The sequence below is a fragment of the Diospyros lotus genome, chromosome 13, assembly GCF_014633365.1.
Source record: "Diospyros lotus cultivar Yz01 chromosome 13, ASM1463336v1, whole genome shotgun sequence".
Taxonomy (NCBI): domain Eukaryota; kingdom Viridiplantae; phylum Streptophyta; class Magnoliopsida; order Ericales; family Ebenaceae; genus Diospyros; species Diospyros lotus.
The window spans coordinates 1,450,935-1,470,208 of NC_068350.1; the positions used below are offsets into that span (position 1 = coordinate 1,450,935).

Below are 19,274 nucleotides of genomic sequence, written 5' to 3' on the forward strand. Positions count from 1 at the left end.
TTGGTGCAACATGAACGTCATTTCTTATCATTTCTCTTGCTGCAACATCATTGGTGCTCGATGCTGTCGTTATCGTAAGTTGGTAACAATTATGAATCTTGAATTACTCGATGTTGCGGGTATTACTGTCAAAATTAATAATAAAGAATATTAATAATTAATAAGGTTGTAATAATAAGGTATTTACTAATATTAATTTTTAAAAAAATTATATAATTATAAACATATATTTATATTTATATAAATTAAATATTATTTATAATTATTTATAAAATTTTACGATTTTACAATCTAATTTTTTAAATCCTCATTCAATCTCACTTAAAATATGATTTTATCAATATTAAAATAAAACTTTTCATTTATTTATCACCGATTAGGACTCATCCATGATATTTTAAATAAATAATTATTAAAATAGAATATAATAACATATTAAACATTTTAGTCGACAATTTGTGAGTCGGCTCATGGTTGTTAAAAACAGTTTCCGACTTAGTATTCCGAGTTCCGGCCGACCAGTCAACGAGCTCGCTCGAGTGTGCCTCGATTTGGTTTTCTCGACGATTTTCCCAACTAACAACAGCCAACCAATTAGTGAAGAAACCAGATTTCTCGAGTATAATAAATGCGATGCTTTTGATCGTTCCTTGGCATCATGTATTCGCGGGGATTCACCAACGGGGCCACTCTGCTCTTTCTGGGTCTCGCCGTCTTCTGGTTCTATAGATACCCTTCTCACTCTCCTTCTAATATGGCCGAAGAAACCCCCAAATCCGTTTACGATTTCACTGTCAAGGTACTGATCCAGTTCAATTTCTTCGTTGTTTGCCAGAGTGTTTTTGTTTGTATTCTTTCCGGAATTCTTCATCCAATCTCTGGCTGTCGATCCGGTTCCGTGTTCGTCCTCGGTTCAACTCTGCTTCTTACTTGAATGTGCTTCTGCATTGTTGTTAACATGTGGAGGGCGAGAAACAGCAGTAAGTCTTGCTGGGTTATGAAACCAACCTCTTTGCAAAACAAGGGAAAGATTATGTGCAAAGACTACCCTCTTTCCGGGAATCTCGTGCAGTAGGAGTGCCATTTGTTATTATTGTAAATATCTGCTTAGTTGAAGTTTGGATTACATCTAATTTCTGGCCAAGAGGGTGGTCATGACTGCTTGGGCTTAGAATAGTTTAGTTCCTGAAATGCTTCTTATTTGTCCCCTCCACTCACCACCACTCGTGGGATTTTATGTTGTTATTCTCAGCATAGTCTTCTTGGTCAAGTATTATTGATACTTGTTTAACTGATTGAATTGGAGTGCAGGATATCCGTGGAAATGATGCACCTCTTACCAATTACAATGGAAAGGTCCTTCTGATAGTCAATGTTGCTTCCAAATGGTAATTTGGTTTTTGCTTTTCATTTGAAGGGTATGTTGTCTTCTTCTCGTGTCATCACAGGGGCAAAAATCAAACATTGAATCTTAGACTACTGGATTTTACAGTCTGATGACTCTGCTATTTTCCAAATGATCATGCCATTTATGAATTCATTTGTCACTGATTCATTTCCTTGATCCAAGGCAGGTACAGATTTGCATATGTATCACCATATAATTATATTTGCATATTGAAGCAATGATATTCTATAGAAGTAGGAACTATGTTTTGGTTTGGCAAATCCACTGTATGGTAATATAAAGGGGCATATGAGCTGTAATTTCTGCTCAAGGATCTTAGATTCTTAGTAATCGCCTTTGGTGTTTTATAAAGAATTTTCAGTTTTCTTGGTCTTCAAATATATTTTTGTTTTATTTTTCATTATGAAATTAAAAAATTCGGAGGAGAAATAGTATCCCCTTTGCAGTCTCAAGCATGTCAGACCCATATTAGGAGAATGACTAATGCTTAAACTTTTATGGTTAATGTTGACAATTGTAGCAAGATCAGCATATTCTTAACATTTTCTTGTCAGCTGATTAATCATTGAAGCTTTGCTGCTTTCTATTTCTCGATTATCCCATGGGTTTTGTGATTTGTTTACTGGCTAAGCTGTCAAATGGTTCAGAAGTCGTCATAAGCTCTTTGCTCTCAGATGTTGTCATGCTTCCTAGAGTTCAGGACTTTATCATAATCGAACCAAGAATTTTATTTTATTTTTTTAAATTATGCATGCTAACATCAAGGCTTTTAAGGCCTCAATGCCTTTCACTTATACTCCTTATTACTTTCGAAAATAAATGCATATTCTTTTTAAAGACATTATGACAAGAAAATCGTTTCTATGGTGGCGAGTTTTTAGCAATTGTTGCATCAGCTATCCTTTAAAAATCTTATGGGACACGAACATGCTAGCCAAAAGGTTGGGGTGAGGGAGGATGAACATGCTCCAGAAGAGAACGAGCAGTTTCATTAAAGTATTAACTTGGGAAGCTGTAAGGTTCCCCCTCCCCCCAAGTATAATCAAGACGTTGATAGAAACTTTCTAATACCTTTAAAAAATTAGTCTGAAATATGATTCACAGTTGTTTAGAGCATCAGTAATGCAGTTAGAACATATCAAGATTAACCTTTTCAAGGAACTTGCAATAGGCAAATGACTCCTACAGTATGAACTGAATTGTTCAAAATGTGCACCCCTCAATTACAGGCCTTTAAGGTTGAGAGCAAACTGCTGACAGTTGGAATAGATCAATTGGGTCCAAAAATTTGATCGTCAAACAAACATACTTTACAAGAAAGGAAGAATGACAAGTAACAACGGCTGAAACAAAGAGATTGAAGAACTTGTGCTGGTGAAAGGTGCAAAATGCCAGGGTTGAAAAAAATACTGCAACAACTACTAAAAGTTATTTGTACTATTTCTGTAAAAGAGAACAAATCCTAGCTGAAAGATTTTTTGAGTTTTCTATGGAGAAACCTACAGCAACCATCACAAACCTTAATTCCATTAGGTGGGCTGGCTATATGAATTCTAGAACTCCAACCATCTCTATTCATGCAATCATATCCTCTATAAGGCCATTATATCCGATGCCATGTTTAAGGGTTTCCCACCAAGTTTTATATGGTTTTCCTCTCCCACTTTTCCCATTCCTCCATTCACTCACCTCATAGGTGTGTGTGTCTATTGATCCTCTTTTTATATGTTCAAACCATTTTAATTTAACCTTCTATAAAAATAAAAATGTAAAACAGAAAAAAGGGGAAATGCTCGAAAGTATTGGAAGCCCATGTGACATTACTGGTTCTTGGACCATATAATTAATTTCTGTGTTTTAATGCTCTTAAGATGTTTTTGAGAAGGGAAAGGCATTCCCGTTTTCATCAGGCCATTTATATGGACCCATTTATTTTCCTGTGTATCACTTTTGCTTTGTCATTTGCTGGAGCTTAAAGGTTTAAGTGAACACAAAGCTCCATAAACCAAGTTCAAGACATTTAAACTTCAGACGAACTTAAACTTTGCCTGCTTCATTCTTGCTTTCCTGTTTTGCAGTGGTTTAACGCAATCAAATTACAAGGAGTTGAACATACTGTATGAAAAATACAAAGATCAAGGTGTGCTTATGTTAGTTATTCTTTATTAAAGTTATCTTCAGTTTTTTGTGCATTTTATTTTATTTTCCAAGAGAATGAGGGTCATAATTCTGTTGCTCACGTTGTCATTTTAGGTTTTGAGATATTAGCATTTCCTTGCAACCAGTTTGCTTGGCAAGAACCAGGCACTAATGAGGAGATTCAGGACACTGTATGCACAATGTTCAAAGCTGAGTTCCCAATTTTTGAAAAGGTAAATCATCTTGGAGAGCAAAATAGCTTCTTTTTTTTTTAACTTATTACCAACTTCCTAAATTAAGTCATTGACCTTTTTTTCAGCACTCTGAAAAGCTTTTAAGGATGTCTTAGAACAGAAAAAATGTCATAAGACTTTCCAAATTGTTATTGCACAAGTCAATGCCCACAAAATTCAAATCTAAAAGTTTTGGATATACTTGCTTCTTAACTAACCGGGTACATGCAAGGAATTGGAACCATGCAAGTACTTCTAACGATGATAAGAAATATTTGTCTTTTGAAACATAAGAATTGATGGATCTTGTATGGATAACTAAATAATAGAAGGTGAAGTCCTCAGAAGGAGAAAAACTATTTTAAACTTGATCATTTGGTTAGATAACCAAATAATTAAGGCTAAAGAAAAGCTCCTAACAACCTTCCTTTAAATCTGTTTAGTTAATAAATTTGGCCTTTATTGAACACAATCTTTTTATGACTACATTTATTGACTGCCAGGAGCACAAATAGTTGAGTGCTGTATGTTTGGTGGGCCTACAGGGGGGAACCTGAAACTTACCATTGTAAAGGAATTTTCTCTTGAGTGGATCCCTCTACTTAAGAATATGTAAGGAGGGTAGAAGTCTTATACAAGTCAAATGTGACTGGAGCACTGCAATTCTAGTCCCTACCCTCGAGATGGAAAAAAATCTACTACTTAAATAGAACTGAATTAACTAAATGGAGAAAACTCTAGTCATTGCCTTTATATTATGCCACATACAGGTGTGGGGTGTCAGTAATATATATATATATATATCACTTAGTTACAGATGAGGCTGTTATTCTGGGATTATTCCATCATTTTAAGAAAATAGATCTCATTTGACAGGGATGACTAACATTTGGTGCTTCATGGGTGTTGAGTCGAGACAAGACTCGACCAAAACTCTAACCAAAACCCAGAAAATAGAGCCTCACATAACAAACAATAGACAATAACTTGCATGTAACAGAAATGAAAATAATGCAAGAATAAACACTAACGATTTTTATCGTGGTTCACTCGTTAATGAGGGCTACGTCTATGTTGAGCTCCAACAAGGAGAGCTCACCGCACTATCAGAAGACATGATTACAACCTCAATGTACAAATTTCACTCTCAGATACTCACTGTATAGACAAACGACTCTCTAATAAAAAATGCCTCAAAACCACATGAATACAGATTAGAGGCGATATCCCTAGAGAGAAAAACATAGATATGAAACTATACAGAGAGCAAGTCGTAGCAGAGAATGAAAAGCAAACCTTAAAAGGTAACTCAAATCGGAGGCTGTGATGCTACCGATCTCGAGGCACTGTAGAGGATAAATAAGGGAAAACAACGATGAGGATTTGATCATATAAAGGCAACATTGACGAATAGGATAGTTGCAGACTAAGCGACAAAGAGATCGTGCAAGCCTTGATGAAATGGCAGGGGGTGGTTGTTGTTTTGGCCATCCAGATCATGGGCCCAAAACGGCAACGTTTTGGGTAGTCAATGATGGTTGCCAAAAGACCATCCGACCCCCCTGCAAAACGGCATCATTGAAGCTTCACTTAAATCCAACAATCTCCACCTTGAAGCTTCAACACTTCAGGGACATACTTTCCAAAAACAGTGTAACATGCTTCAATTCTTGCTATCATTACTCTTGTTGGTTGTTCCTTCAACCAACTTCGACAGGCAATAAGCCCAAACAATGTTTGAACTTAGCTGCAATCACTATTTTTGTTCACATATCTGCTGGATTGTTTTCAGTAGGAACTTTCTGAATGTTTACAATAGCTTTGGCCACCTGATCCCTTACATAGTGGTATTTCACATCCACATGCTTTGTCCTTTCATGGTACACTGGATTTTTACACAAATGGATAGCACTTTGGCTATTAGAAAATACCACAACCTTACCTTGTAACATCTGAATTTCCTTCAAGAGACCTTGAAGCCAAATGGCTTCCTTAAATGCATCAGTCACAACCACATATTCTGCCTCAGTGGAAGACAATGCAACTAGATGCTGCAACTGTGACTTCCAACTAATACAATTATCACTTAAGGTAAAGAAATAGACAGTAGTGGATTTCCTTGAGTCTCTATCTCCTGCAAAATCAGAGTCCACAAAGCCTACAAGATCAAGAGCATCACATCTTTTCTTGTAATTTAAACCAATATTTAAAGAACCATTGATATATCTTAATAAGAATTTTAAAGCATCCCAATAAGTTTTCCCAGGGTTAGACATAAATATGCTAAGCAAAGAGATTGAAAATGCAAGGTCTGCCCTGGTACTAATCATAGAGTACATGATGGTTCCAATTACATTAGCATATGTGATTGTTTCCAGTTTCAATTTTTTAGAATCAGATGATGGGCATTGAGTTTTAGACAAGATAAAATGATTAGCTAAAGGTGTATTTACTGATTTACAACTTGACATGCCAAATTTTTGTATAGCCTTTAGCAAATAGTCATGTTGGTGAATTTTTAAACAAGGTTTACTTCTATCTTTCTCAATAACCATTCCTAAAACTTTTCTAGCAGGTCTTAAGTCTTTCATGTCAAAATTTGTATTCAACATTGATTTTAGTTCACATATTTTTGACTTGGACTTGCTAATCAACAAAATGTCATCGACATACAAAAGCAAATAAACAAGAGTTTCTGAGAGGATAAAGTAAAGGCAATTTTCATATTCACTTCTAGCAAAACCAATTCTAGTTACAAAATTATCAAATTTTTTGTACCATTGCCTTGAGAATTGTTTTAATCCATACAAAGACTTTTTTAATAAACAAACATATTCAAGATAAAGTTTATTAACATAACCAGCTGGTTGTTCCATATAAATGAGCTCATCTAAGTCACCATGTAAGAAGATAGTTTTAACATCTATTTGTTCTAATTCTAAGTCATACTGAACAACTATGGCAATCATTATACGTATAGTTTTAAATTTAACAACAGGATAAAAAAATTTAGTATAATCTATACCCTTCCTTTGTGTAAAACCCTTAGACACTAGTCTAGCTTTAAATCTTATAGGATCAATGGGTGACATACCTTCTTTGAGCTTGTATAGCCATTTACACCTTACCATCTTCTGTTTTTGAGGTCTTGAAACCAATTTCCAAGTGTTGTTGGCCGTTAAAGAGGCCATTTTCTCAGTTCATTGCATGCTGTCATTTTGAGCAGTCATGAGAGCTGACAACCTCCTCATAACAGGATGGCTCACTGCTTCTCATTTCCATTCCTGCCACTAAGGCACAATAAACCAGGTTTGAATATGCATATCTAGTAGGAGGTCTGACAACCCTCCTGCTTCTATCACGGGCCAACTGATAATCCCTTAAGTTTTGCTGAGGAGAGTCATGCTGCTCTACCTCAGCCTCAGGAACATCAGTTGACTCCTTATGATCACTTTCGTGGTTAGAGGTTGGATCAACGTCTGGGATGGGATCATAAGAGACTAGAGCAGCTGGTCGATCATCCACATCTGCTGGCTACTCCACCTGAATCTGAGTATTACCAGTTATTACAAAGTCATTTGGGATACTAGGTTTGGGATCTATTTCTAAGTTTTTTAATCTGCAAGAGAAGACAGTTTTATTAAATATAGCATCCCTGTTTTTGATTATTTTAACTCCATCTGAACTCCTATCCCATAACCTATAGCCTTTAGTCCCATCTTGGTACCCCACAAATACACATTTCATGGACCTTGGGTCTAATTTGCCCATTGATTAGTGAACATAGGTTTCACACCCAAAGACTTTTAGATAATCTAGGTTCATTTTTCTACCTGTCCACTTCTCTTTAGGACACTTAAGGTTTAAGAGAGTGGAGGGGCTTTGATTGACCAGGTAGACAACAGTAGAGAGGGCTTCCCCCCCAAAAGTTTTGGCATACCAGCTGTGAACGGTAGACATCTTACATTTTATAGTAGTGTTATGTTCATTCTTTCAGCCACCCCATTCTATTGGAGTGTATCCCTAACAGTTTTGTGCCTAGTAATGCCGTTTGTGTTACAGAACTCATCAAACTCTCTATTGCAAAATTCTAATCCATTGTTTGTTCTTAAGATTTTAATCCTCTTATCAATTTGGTTTTCAACTAAGACCTTCCATGTTTTAAATTTTTCTAATGTCTGATCCTTAGTCTTAAGAGGGAACACCCAAACTTTCCTAGTAAAGTCATCAACAATGGATAAGAAATACCTGTTGCCACCAAGGGTAAGTGTTTGTGAGGAACCCCACAGGTCTGCATGCAAGTATTCTAGGCATGCCTTCGCTAGGTGAGTTCCTTTATGGAAACTCTGCTTGTGTTGCTTGTCTAGAGTACAAGGCTCATAGAAGTTTAGGGAACTTGCAAACACTGAATTAATGTAACCTTGATTTGACAGTGCCTGCAGAACTTTCTAACTCATGTGACCAAGTCTCAAGTGCCAGAGATCTGTCTTATCAGATTTAGCTATGCATGCAGAAGAAATAGGGAGAAGGGAACAACCATTTAAAACATATAAACCATACTTCTTAGTATCAGTTAGAATCAGCTCATTCTTTCTAAAAACATGCATAAAACCATTTTCAGCTTTATAAGAATAACCTAATTCATCTAATGTACCAAGAGATATTAAATTTCTTTTCAAGCTAGGCGCATACCTTACATTAGTGAACATTCTAACTTTATTGTCATGCATTTTTAGAGTTATGTCACATATTCCTTGCACACTACATGACTGATTGTTTCCATATAAACAGTGCCAAACTCTTTGTTACTAAAGTTTTGAAACCATGTAATATTAGGACACATATGAAATGAACATCCAGAATCCATTATCCACTCATTAGTGATAGATGAATTAGAGACAATAAGAACTTCAGCTAATGAGTTAGAATTACTGACAGCTATGGTTACATTACCTCCTTATTTCTGTTTTTTTAAAAGATCATAACAATATTTCTTAATGTGACCCTCTTTCCCACAATGGTAACATTTCCACTTAGGTTTTTGTTTACCCTTCTTTTCTTTGTTTTTACCCTTAGTCCCCAAACCCCCATATTGATCTCCATTACTCGTATTGTTCCTCTTTTCAAATTTTCCTTTAACAAATAAATTATTACCAGGTTTTTTAGATGTATTTAACTCTTAACTCCCTAGCTTTAATTCTAGATATAACAAGATCTAAGTTAGGTACAATTCCAATATATTGTAGAGCATACTTAACAACATTATACTCATCAGGTAAAGAATTTAATAAAATCATGGTCTCACCTAAAGCTTGATCTGTACCTCTCAACAACAAAGCAAGTCGAGTAAACTCATCTATGTTTTCATCCATAGATTTAGACACATTCATTTTAAAGTTAAATAACATACCCTTCAGGTAAACCAAGTTAGGAGTAGACAAAACAGAATATAAGGAATTAAGCTTATTCCATAAGTCAATAGGAGTATTCATACCATTAACTTTAAAGATAACACTATCACCAAGATGCAAAAAAATAAGATTGTAAGCTTCTTCCCTTACCTTATCAGTTCTAGCTAACTGATATGCTGTCCATTTTTTGTCATCAGGTTCAAGTGCAATAAGCACTTTATGATGAGAGAGCAAAACTCTCTTCTTTTTCCAACTTTCGAAATCGCCTTTTCCATTGAATGTTCCGATTTCAAATCAGGTTGATGTCATCTTCGCTTTGCACGAAGGTACTCTAAAACCCTAGACGCTAATAGAGACTCACACAGTAAACACTCAATTGACATAGTTAGCACTCACACAATAAATACTCAACTGACCTAGACTCTCAGGAAATCTTAGAGAATTAGATCGACACAAGCGAAACAAAAAAAAATATAATCCTGAGATTGAATAACATAGGCTCCAAAACCTTAAACCGTGAATACCAGAGAAATGGCTCTGATACCACTGTTGAGTCGAGACAAGACTCGACCAAAACTCTAACCATAACCCAGAAAATAGAGCCTCATAGAACAAACAATAGACAATAACTTGCATGTAACAAAAATAAAAATAATGCAAGAATAAACACCAACGATTTTTATCGTGATTCACCTGTTAATGAGGGTTACGTCCACGTTGAGATCTAGTAAGAAGAGCTCACTGCACTATCAGAAGAGATTATTACAATCTCAATGTACAAATTTCTCACTTAGATACTCACTGTACAAACAAACGACTCTCTAATAAAAAATGCCTTAAAACCACACGTATACAGATCAGAGGCGATAACCCTAGAGAGAAAAACATAGACATGAAACTATACAGAGAGCAAATCGTAGCAGAGAATGAAAAGCAAACCCTAAAAGGTAACTCAAATCGGAGGCTGTGATGCTACCGATCTCGAGGCACTGTAGAGGATAAATAAGGGAAAGCAGCGATGAGGATTTGATCGTCTAAAGGCAGCATTGACGAACAAGATAGCAGTAGGCTAAGTGACAAAGAGATCGTGCAAGCCTTGATGAAACGGTAGGGGCTGGTTGTCGTTTTGGCCATCCAGATCATGGGCCCAAAACGGCAGCGTTTTGGGCAGCCAATGATGGTTGCCAAAAGACCATCCGACCCCCCTGCAAAACGGCATCGTTGAAGCTTCACTTAAATCCAACAATGGGTACTAGAGTTTTCTCCCTTAAGTTAATTCATTCTAGTAACATTGCTTGGTGGTTTAGGTTATGCAGCATAGTAAAATGTCTATGAAACTATAGCTGATTGTCTCAGATATCAATTGCTCATTAATGTCCTTGTATTTCCATTTCTAAGAGAAAAAGTTGTATCTTGCCTCGTTTTTAACTTGTTCAGAGCATCTGTGTCATGTTAGCAAGGTAATGACTGAATGCTCAGATATTAATGCACAAAAATGGCGTGGACAATTCCAAAGAAAAAGATCCATGCTTTAGAAATCTGTTCCATTTCATTTGTATTTCCTCTTGTTGGGTATTAATCCACACAATTTCTTTACTTTTTCGAAAGCTATAATGAAACCCATGAAATGTCTTGTGTTGTACAGATTGAGGTGAATGGAAAGAATGCAGCACCACTCTACAAGTTCCTGAAATCAGAGAAAGGTGGGATATTTGGGGATGCAATCAAATGGAACTTCACAAAGTTTTTGATAAACAAAGAAGGGAAAGTTGTGCAGCGATATGCTCCCAGAACTTCACCTCTTAAGATTGAGGTTTGAGCAATTGTTGGCTTCTTCATACAGGCTTTATTTCGGTGAAGTGCATTACTTGTGGATTTGATTGTTCTTTTCTTCTGTTCCTCTTGCAGAAAGACATACAGGATCTGCTGGTACCTTCTTAAGCAATAAGGTCAGATCCACCCCATGTTTAGAATTGAAATTATTGGCACTTTGATCAGCTGGAATAGTTTGAAAATATCTGTTGATGTTTTTGATAAAAAAAAATTGTTTTAAGAAATTATATGGGCAATGTCTTTACTGCTTCACGCTCAAGACGGATCTTGAAAACTAAACTGGTTATTTTCCAGAGTCCAGACACGTGTTGTCAACTCTAAAGGATGTTAAAAAGTTCCAAACAAGTAGACCGATCTTTAAACCCAAATCTTAGTATGGTTTGTTTGGCTTGCCTGAAACTTTTGCTTTTTCTGTTTTGTTCTTAATACAACCTTATGAATGGCAGAGCCAATTGCTTTTGCATTACGAGGGTCTAGACTCTTAACAAGTCATTTGGTATCCCACTTAGTAATGGGGTTGAATGATCCCTACCATGTTTGGAGTAAGAAGGGTATATAACCTGTTTAGGGCCAAATTTATATTTTTACCTCCGTATTTTCACGTTTTTTTTCGTATGGTCATTTGACCTTCATATCTTTAGATTTATATTTTTAAATTAATTTAATTTTTATACTTTGATTTTTTTTTTCGTGTGACAATTTAAACTTTTTATTATTTTAATTATATCTCTAGACTTGTATTTTTAAGTTAATTTAACTCGTGTACTTTGACATGATTAGAGTGTGATGTATATTTTATCATTTCACTTTAATTTTTTTATATATAAAAATATAAAAATTAAATTGACTAAAAAATACGAGTTTAGGAGTGTAATCAAAATAATAAAAAGTTTGAATTGCCATACGAAAAGAAAATAAAGTACAAAGATTAAATTGAGTCAAAAATTAAGTTTATAGGTATAATCGAAAAAAATAAAAAATTTAAGTAATTACTAAAAAACATAAAAGTACAAATGTAAAAATATGAATTTTACAGTATATGTTCATAGATGAATTTTTTTTAAAGAAAATTCTATTTGCAGTACACTATTTTACTTTTACAGTTATTTTTTACTAAAATTTAATTTGATGAAAATAATTTAAAAAAAAAATAGTTTTACCTTTCTAAATATACCATCACATTATATCACTCTATCTTCTTACATTTTAAAAATTGAAAAATTCAATGCTCCCCTAAGTTTGTTAGAAAGAAAACAAAACTTTTGAACTTCAGAATTTGAGAGATTTATTCTCCCTAACGCGAGTTTGAAAATTTTATTTTCTTCCAAACTCCAGATGACAAGAAAATTTTCTTTCTTTTTATTTCATTGTCGGCTGTCAGCTGCTTCTTTTAATAAATTAATATAATATGTTATATCAATCAGACAGCACCTTTCCCATCAGACTTTGTTACATTATTTATGTATATTTTAAATTACATAACACATATAAATATAAATTTTAAGTATTTATCGCACTTCACTATGCCTATCACTTTTAGTGAGAAATATTTTAAATATTTTAACATCATTATCATTATTTAACTCAAGACGTATATAATAATGTACCAATAATATTTTTCATCCCACAAATCAATTTTTTCGGGCTTTTGTCTTCCACTTTATTGTATAATATTATATAATACTTCCTCATGCCTCCCAAATTTTTTTCTAGATTTCCACTTAATAGCCTAATTACAATTACAAGTAGCTTTTCGGGAGAATGTAATTCTCTCAAACTCTGGGGATAGGAAGAATGTGAAAGGAAAAGAAAATTCTCAAACTCTAGAGTTTGAGAGTTATAGAGAACAAATCTCCTTAATTCTAAACTTCAAGATTTTATTTTCTTCTAAATTTTAGAATTAGGGAAATATTAAATTTTTTAATTTTTTGAATACAGAAAGATAAAGAGTGATATACTTTCTTAAAAGGGTAAAAATGGAATTTTATTTTAGATTATTTTCATCATATTGAATTTTAGTAAAAAGTAATTGTGAAAAAAAAAACACGTTAGAATTTTTTTTCTTTAATGAGTAAATGACTATTTTGTCCATCCCACCAAACCTTCCAGGGAGAGGAGGTTGAGAAATGTAGCTGCATCCTGGGTGGGTTCATTGTGGAGATTTGGATGTTCCTTTGTCTCATCACTTCAGTGTAAAGATGTTTCTTCTGGATGGCTGTAGCCGGAAATAACACCACCACCAACAATCACAAGTCTTAATCCTTTTAGATTCGAATTGACTATATAAATTTTAAACCATCAATCTTTTGTGATGGAACCCACAAATATTCATAATTAATTAAAAATAAACAGACACAATTATTTTTAACCATTTTATATATATATAAAATATTTTTATCCCTCAAAACAAACTAATTACATTTTATAACCATTCAAATAAATTAATTACACTCTATAACTACTTTGAATGTCAGTTCTGATTGTGCTTGTGAGTATAACATATTAAAGTAAATCTGAACTGAAAATTGTGTAAAAAAATCAAAACTAAAACTACACTCGTAATCGAATTTAACTGTCTAATGAAACTGTACTGACAAAAGTGATTATAGAGTGCAAGTAATATGTTTGAGGGGATAAAAATATTAGTAATTTTTGTCTTAACCACCAAGGTGTTGGCCCATGTGGTTAAGTCCTTGTGGTCGAGAGATTGGTTCTTGGGACCATTATTGCACTACGTCTACGTGACTTGGTAGTATCTTAGATCATATATACCGCAAATTTAATGAAAAAGCCAAAACACTATTTCCTGAGCTAAATTTAATGAAAGAGTAAATGAAGTTTATAACATTCAAAACTCAAGTTCTTTTAACTCATTAACCCTACCTTTTCACCCATATCTCCTGTTTTTACCTTCTTTTTTTTTAAATTATCATTTCCCCATTTTTATTTCGTATCGAATCCATTTTTTATTTATGTTTCCGTATCACTATTTGAATTGATTTAGCTTGCCGCCGGCCATGTTTTCCTCATGCTTCAACTCACTTTCTTCCTCGGCTGCGCCTAACTCATCAAATGCATACTTTTCACACCTTTGGCTTTGCGTTCAAACAGACAAAACAGTGCAACTAAAATAAATCGGAGCTCTCTCTCTCTCTCTCTCTCTCTCTCTCTCTCTGTGTAATAAAAGCCAGCCAGCCAGCCAGCCAGATATGAATGATACAGAAGGAAGGAAGATTCGTGGAAGGTGCATGCATCACCATATCTCCCATTATTCATTGAGGGAGCTTCCTTCTTTGACCTTTTCCCCAAAATTTTCTTTCCTTGCAGACTATGAGCAGTCTCAACCCAAGACAAATGGCCAGAGTCAGGATTAACAAATCACTGTAGATAATACAACCCCGGAAACCCACAATTCATGTAGTAGACCCCATCTAATGGAATAAAGCTTGCAAATCGCGCATCTCCTTTGGCAGGTGGTCTGTCATATGAGCCAAAAACTATTGTCTTAGCAGTTAAATAAACAAGGAGGAGAATTCAGGTGACTTACATACAGAAAAATCTTTGGTAGTCTTAAGGCAACTCATTAGCTCTCCCGCTCTTAAACTTGTAGACTGCAACGCGCCAAAGCAACGCGAGACCACAAGTCTTGGTGTGAAAGGCCTAATTGCTAGCAGGGACCTACAACCAGGGTGTGATGGTAACTAAAGGGTTGGTGGCACTAATTTCTCCCCCACTTAGTGACATCCCATCATGTTACACTATACTCAGGTGCTCAAGGAATAAAGGGGCTCAACCCCACTAAAAGCACAAGGAAATGTTGATAATTTTCTCCTAAAAGAATTTGTCTCACAGACTTACAATGAGATTGAAGTTCCCGTTTGAAGGTGCGAGTTAAATTGATCTGAACATACAAGAAAAAACCCTAGTAGAGTATAGATGCACCCAGGAGGCGAGCAAATGAAATGGGAGGTTGTAATAAGGAAAAGATTACAAAAATCGAAGAAAACTTATTAAATCCTTGTACATGACAAAATGTAATGGGCAAACAGACCATCTAACCATGGATGAAAATGATTGAAACACTAAAAATATTCATGAGGCCGACTGTCTAGTGGGATTAAAACTTGCGATGAAGATGACAACCAAGATAAACATAAACTTAGCAACTTAACAAAAGTTCCAACATACAAATATATCTACACGGTCTGTGGACAAAGGCAATCTTGTCACTTTATCCCCCCCCCCCCCCCCCCCCCCCTTTTTTTTTTCAGTTACAACTAATCAACATCTCTTCCTCATAAATAGCTTCATCCAAAATTTCATGCTGAAACAGATCAGCACAAATCATTCTCACAACCATTGATCGATAACATATCGAGGCCACATAGAGTCATTTCAATTAATACAGCATTCTTCATTAACAAAATTAGTTACCTCAGCAATGCAGAGATCTCCAAGTAGCTGATGAAGCTCCAATGGAGGCTCTCTCACCACTGCATACACAACAAGAGAGAATACTATGAAACACTGTGAAACATCAACAATGACTACGAATAGAATGCACACATCAAAGGAGAAGAAACTTATTCGCATTGTAGTTTATTCTAAATGTAACATTAGAGCAGCCTCAGGTGAATTATGTTAGACTCTCATTGGGTATTTGGTTAATCTCGGAAGTCGGACCTGAAACACACTGCATCCTCTCTCCCTCCCCCTCTACTTTAAAAGCCAACCCATCACTGACGGACTCTGTACTGTCCAACTCCAGGTAAAGAATAGAAGGAACTGTAGACCCTGCAGGCAGCTCCTATAAAGGATCAAATGGATTATGGAGGACAAGCTCTCAATGGAAGGTCTTAAGCTATCAAATTCTCGACGGGGGTGTTTTCTTCTAGCTGCATAATCTGACAGTGCACGCCACAGCCTGTGCCCAAAACTTGAGCCTGGCTTTCACATCTTCGGGGTGGTCACCTGAGGCAAATAGAGAACCAGCAAAGGAGCGTTAGAGGCGGGCAATCACATCCAACAGAGGTAATCAATGCAATCGTAGCTTCACAAACAGAAGAAGCTGGAACTTTGTTCACAATTCACATGACTAAGAGCAGACTAGGCGGATTCATCTAATCTCAGAATAAAATTTTTGAAGTTGTCACATTTGGTGTAAGAGATCAATTGTAAGGATAAGTTCACAAGCGAATGCAGGTTGGAGAAACCAACATAATTTAATAAATTCTAGAAATTTAGTTTCATGGCTTGTAGCAAAAGGCAATCTTAAGTGAAGATCAGCAGAATCAAATGAGGAATGATCCTTCAAGGTGATTATGTTTAGGCAAACAAAGAGAGCACAAATGAATTCATCACAGACATATCCTGAAAATTAAAGGTTTTGTCTAATGATAATGGAGATATTTGAGTTAGAACCAGCAGCATTGTGCCACAGTATGGGAAGAAAAAGTTATTACACAAAACCCTAAAATCCAGCAGTTCAACATTGTTCAGGCAAACATCATATTGCAAACCAGAAATTCACCACAAAGATCAATCAACTCATGCATTCACATCTCAAAGATCAATAAACCCATTTCAGGTTTTCATCAACAGATTCCTTGAATCTCTCCAGAAAGAAGGCTAAAAAAGAGCCAAAAGTAAGAGAGAGAAGAAGCGAGATATGCTCACCAGGGCTAGAGATCCTCCAACTGGCAATGGGGCCAGAGGGCGGCGGAGAAGAGGTCTCGTCGGGGGAGGCAGCGGAATCCGGCGACTTGTGGGGATGATCGTCGAGAAACCTCTGGCTCATGGAGTAGCAGAGCTCTAGAGCCGGCAAGGTGTTGCAGAGCTCAGGGATCTCATCGTAGCTGAAGCCAAATCCAAGGTCCAAACAGCCCCTTAGCTCCTCCAAATCCTCATCCGTCAAGCTCTTGGTCCTTGTTAGATCCTCTTCTTCCCCTCCTGCCTCCACATACCCTTCAAGGAACACCCCCTTCTTCTCCTTCTTCTTCTTCTTCTTCATCGTCTTCTCTTTTACCGACCCATTTGGCTCTAGTTCACTGTCATTGTTCTCCATGGATTCGCCTGCAGATTCAAGGATTTCAGGCTGTTCATCCAGAGGATCCGGGCCCTCTTCTTGCCAAATCCTGGAATTGGATCTTGTTGTCTCAGCTGAATGATTCTGATTCCCTCTCCCCATCTCTCTCTCTCTCTCTCTCTCTCTCTCTCTCTAGATATGCCAAATAGTAGAGTTACCCTTCTTAAGGGAACCAAGTAACCATCTAAAAAGCTGGAGCCTCTTTGGCTTCTGGGTTCTCTTCGTCTCTGTGTGTGTAATATATGAGAAATTTATGGTATTTAATTTAAAGATAGGATTTTTACATGAATGTTTACGCTATAAGGTGTCTATTTTCAGGATAAATATATTATAATATATATATGTCTTTGCGGCGATCATCAGTGCACGTATCTATACCTTAACGAACATTCACAGATATATATATATGTATATATTATATGTTTACGTATGTATAGATTAATGGAAAATATGATATTGTTGGCACGTGGGATGTGGGTTTGTGATGAAGTGGAATGGGACCGCTGTAGAAGGTGGGGAGGGAAGAAAGCACAGATGGTGGTGGGGTGTGTGTTTGGATCACCAAATCGGCGAGTTTTGTCGGCTTGTGCTCTACTCCATGTATGGTTCATGGCTTCATCATTGTGTTCTTTTTTTATTATTAAATATACATTTTAATTTTTATATTTATATTTATATATTTCTTTTATTTACACTTAAATTTTTTTATAATGTAAATAAAAAAATTAAGATAATCTACCAATTAAAAAGAAAATAAATAATTATTATTCAAAACAAAATTTATACGGAGAGAAAGTTCAGCAAGTTTGAATCTTATTATCATTCAAAAATATAATTTTTTTTTATATTTTAATAAAATAATTTAATTAGATGAATGACTCATATTTCAAAAATGACACAACATTATTAAATTTTTCTTAATATTCGTATATATTTTTTTTTGTTAAATACTCATTTCATCTTTAATTAAAGTTTAAATGTTAATTTAAAATTTTTATTTTTTTACACGTGTATCTACGTCATTCATTCATGTTGATGATGCTTATCAGGCACATGACAACATGCGCATCATGACATATACATACAATAATAAGGGCATTTGCCCGTGATTTATGGCGTGCCACGTGGGCCAGTGGCAGTGGGATGAATAGGACAATCAGAAGCCAACAACCCACGTGGCAGTCCCTTTCTCAATAAATAATAATTTTACAAGTCAGCTGTTTGCTCACCTGTATCTACCTTACGCCAATTATGAAAATAAAATAAATTAATAATTAAATAAGGACACTTTTTAAATTTTAAAAATAAAATAAATTTCGATTTTATAATTCTAATTGCACTTTTATCTCTATCTTACTTCATAAAATTTTTAAAAAATTAATATAATAAGAATACTCTATTTCTTCCATTTATTCTCATTTCTTCTCGTATAATAAATTAGTTAAAATTCGCCTATCTATTGATCTCTCACTAAATTATAAAAAAAATTAAGAAATTATAATATTTTGATCGATTCACCAGATAGAAGAGAAGGATAAAGGAAGAGAGAAAACGTGATACTATTTTTATAGTACTAACAATTTTAACAATAATAAAAAAAAAATGTAACTAGAGTTGTAAAGTCGGAGATATCATTGTTGTTTTTCAAATTTCAGAGATATCTCAATCTTTTTACTAAACTTTATAGGTGTTAAGAATAATTTATTTATTACGAAATATATATGTTTTAAAAATATTATATTATCAAACTCTTGTTATTTTTAATAATATTTTGATACATGAATTATTTTTTTTAAATATCTTTGGATAATCCCTTACTCATAGAACAATCGATTTTATATAAACAAAGTGATTATGCCCAAAAGAACAAGTTTTGATTAGGACACAACTCATTAGTACAATTAATAAAGTTATTTCGTCACATTATTGGTCAATGTCATGCCATAAGCCACGACGAGCAAAAATAAAAAAAGTCTAACTAAGGCAATTCAAGGTGAACACAATTTTCAACTATAATCACTATTAAAGTAAATCTCAAAGATTTATCAAATAAACCCTAAAACTATTGTTTGAGAATATCGTTAATATCTAGGAAGATGATGAACTCATATATAATCAAACATGGAAGCTATGGGAATGGCACCTTGACTCTACTGGTACCACGT

General features: G+C 35.0%; 2 protein-coding genes across 5 annotated transcripts; one reads left to right on the plus strand and one right to left on the minus strand.

Moving 5' to 3' along the window:
- Positions 1 to 530: 530 nt before the first annotated feature.
- Positions 531 to 11,423, plus strand: LOC127789100 (probable glutathione peroxidase 2). Its single transcript, XM_052317881.1, has 6 exons — positions 531 to 799; positions 1,312 to 1,388; positions 3,487 to 3,548; positions 3,662 to 3,780; positions 10,837 to 11,004; positions 11,100 to 11,423. The coding sequence occupies exons 1-6, from the start codon at positions 659 to 661 to the stop codon at positions 11,130 to 11,132; spliced, it is 600 nt and encodes a 199-aa protein (XP_052173841.1). The 5' UTR covers positions 531 to 658; the 3' UTR covers positions 11,133 to 11,423.
- A 2,613-nt stretch (positions 11,424 to 14,036) lies between these two features.
- On the minus strand, positions 14,037 to 17,351 carry LOC127787883 (uncharacterized). Of its 4 annotated transcripts, XR_008020271.1 has the most exons (4): positions 16,701 to 17,351; positions 15,708 to 15,995; positions 15,459 to 15,517; positions 14,037 to 14,502 (listed from the first exon to the last, which is right to left on the minus strand). XR_008020271.1 is itself a non-coding variant. In XM_052315951.1 (2 exons), the coding sequence occupies exons 1-2, from the start codon at positions 17,209 to 17,211 to the stop codon at positions 15,916 to 15,918; spliced, it is 591 nt and encodes a 196-aa protein (XP_052171911.1). In that variant the 5' UTR covers positions 17,212 to 17,351; the 3' UTR covers positions 15,415 to 15,915. The 4 variants fall into 4 exon arrangements, 1 of the variants encoding a protein (XP_052171911.1); XR_008020269.1 differs by having other exon boundaries at positions 15,459 to 15,995; XR_008020270.1 differs by lacking the exon at positions 14,037 to 14,502 and having other exon boundaries at positions 15,415 to 15,517.
- Between the last annotated feature and the right edge of the window lie 1,923 nt (positions 17,352 to 19,274).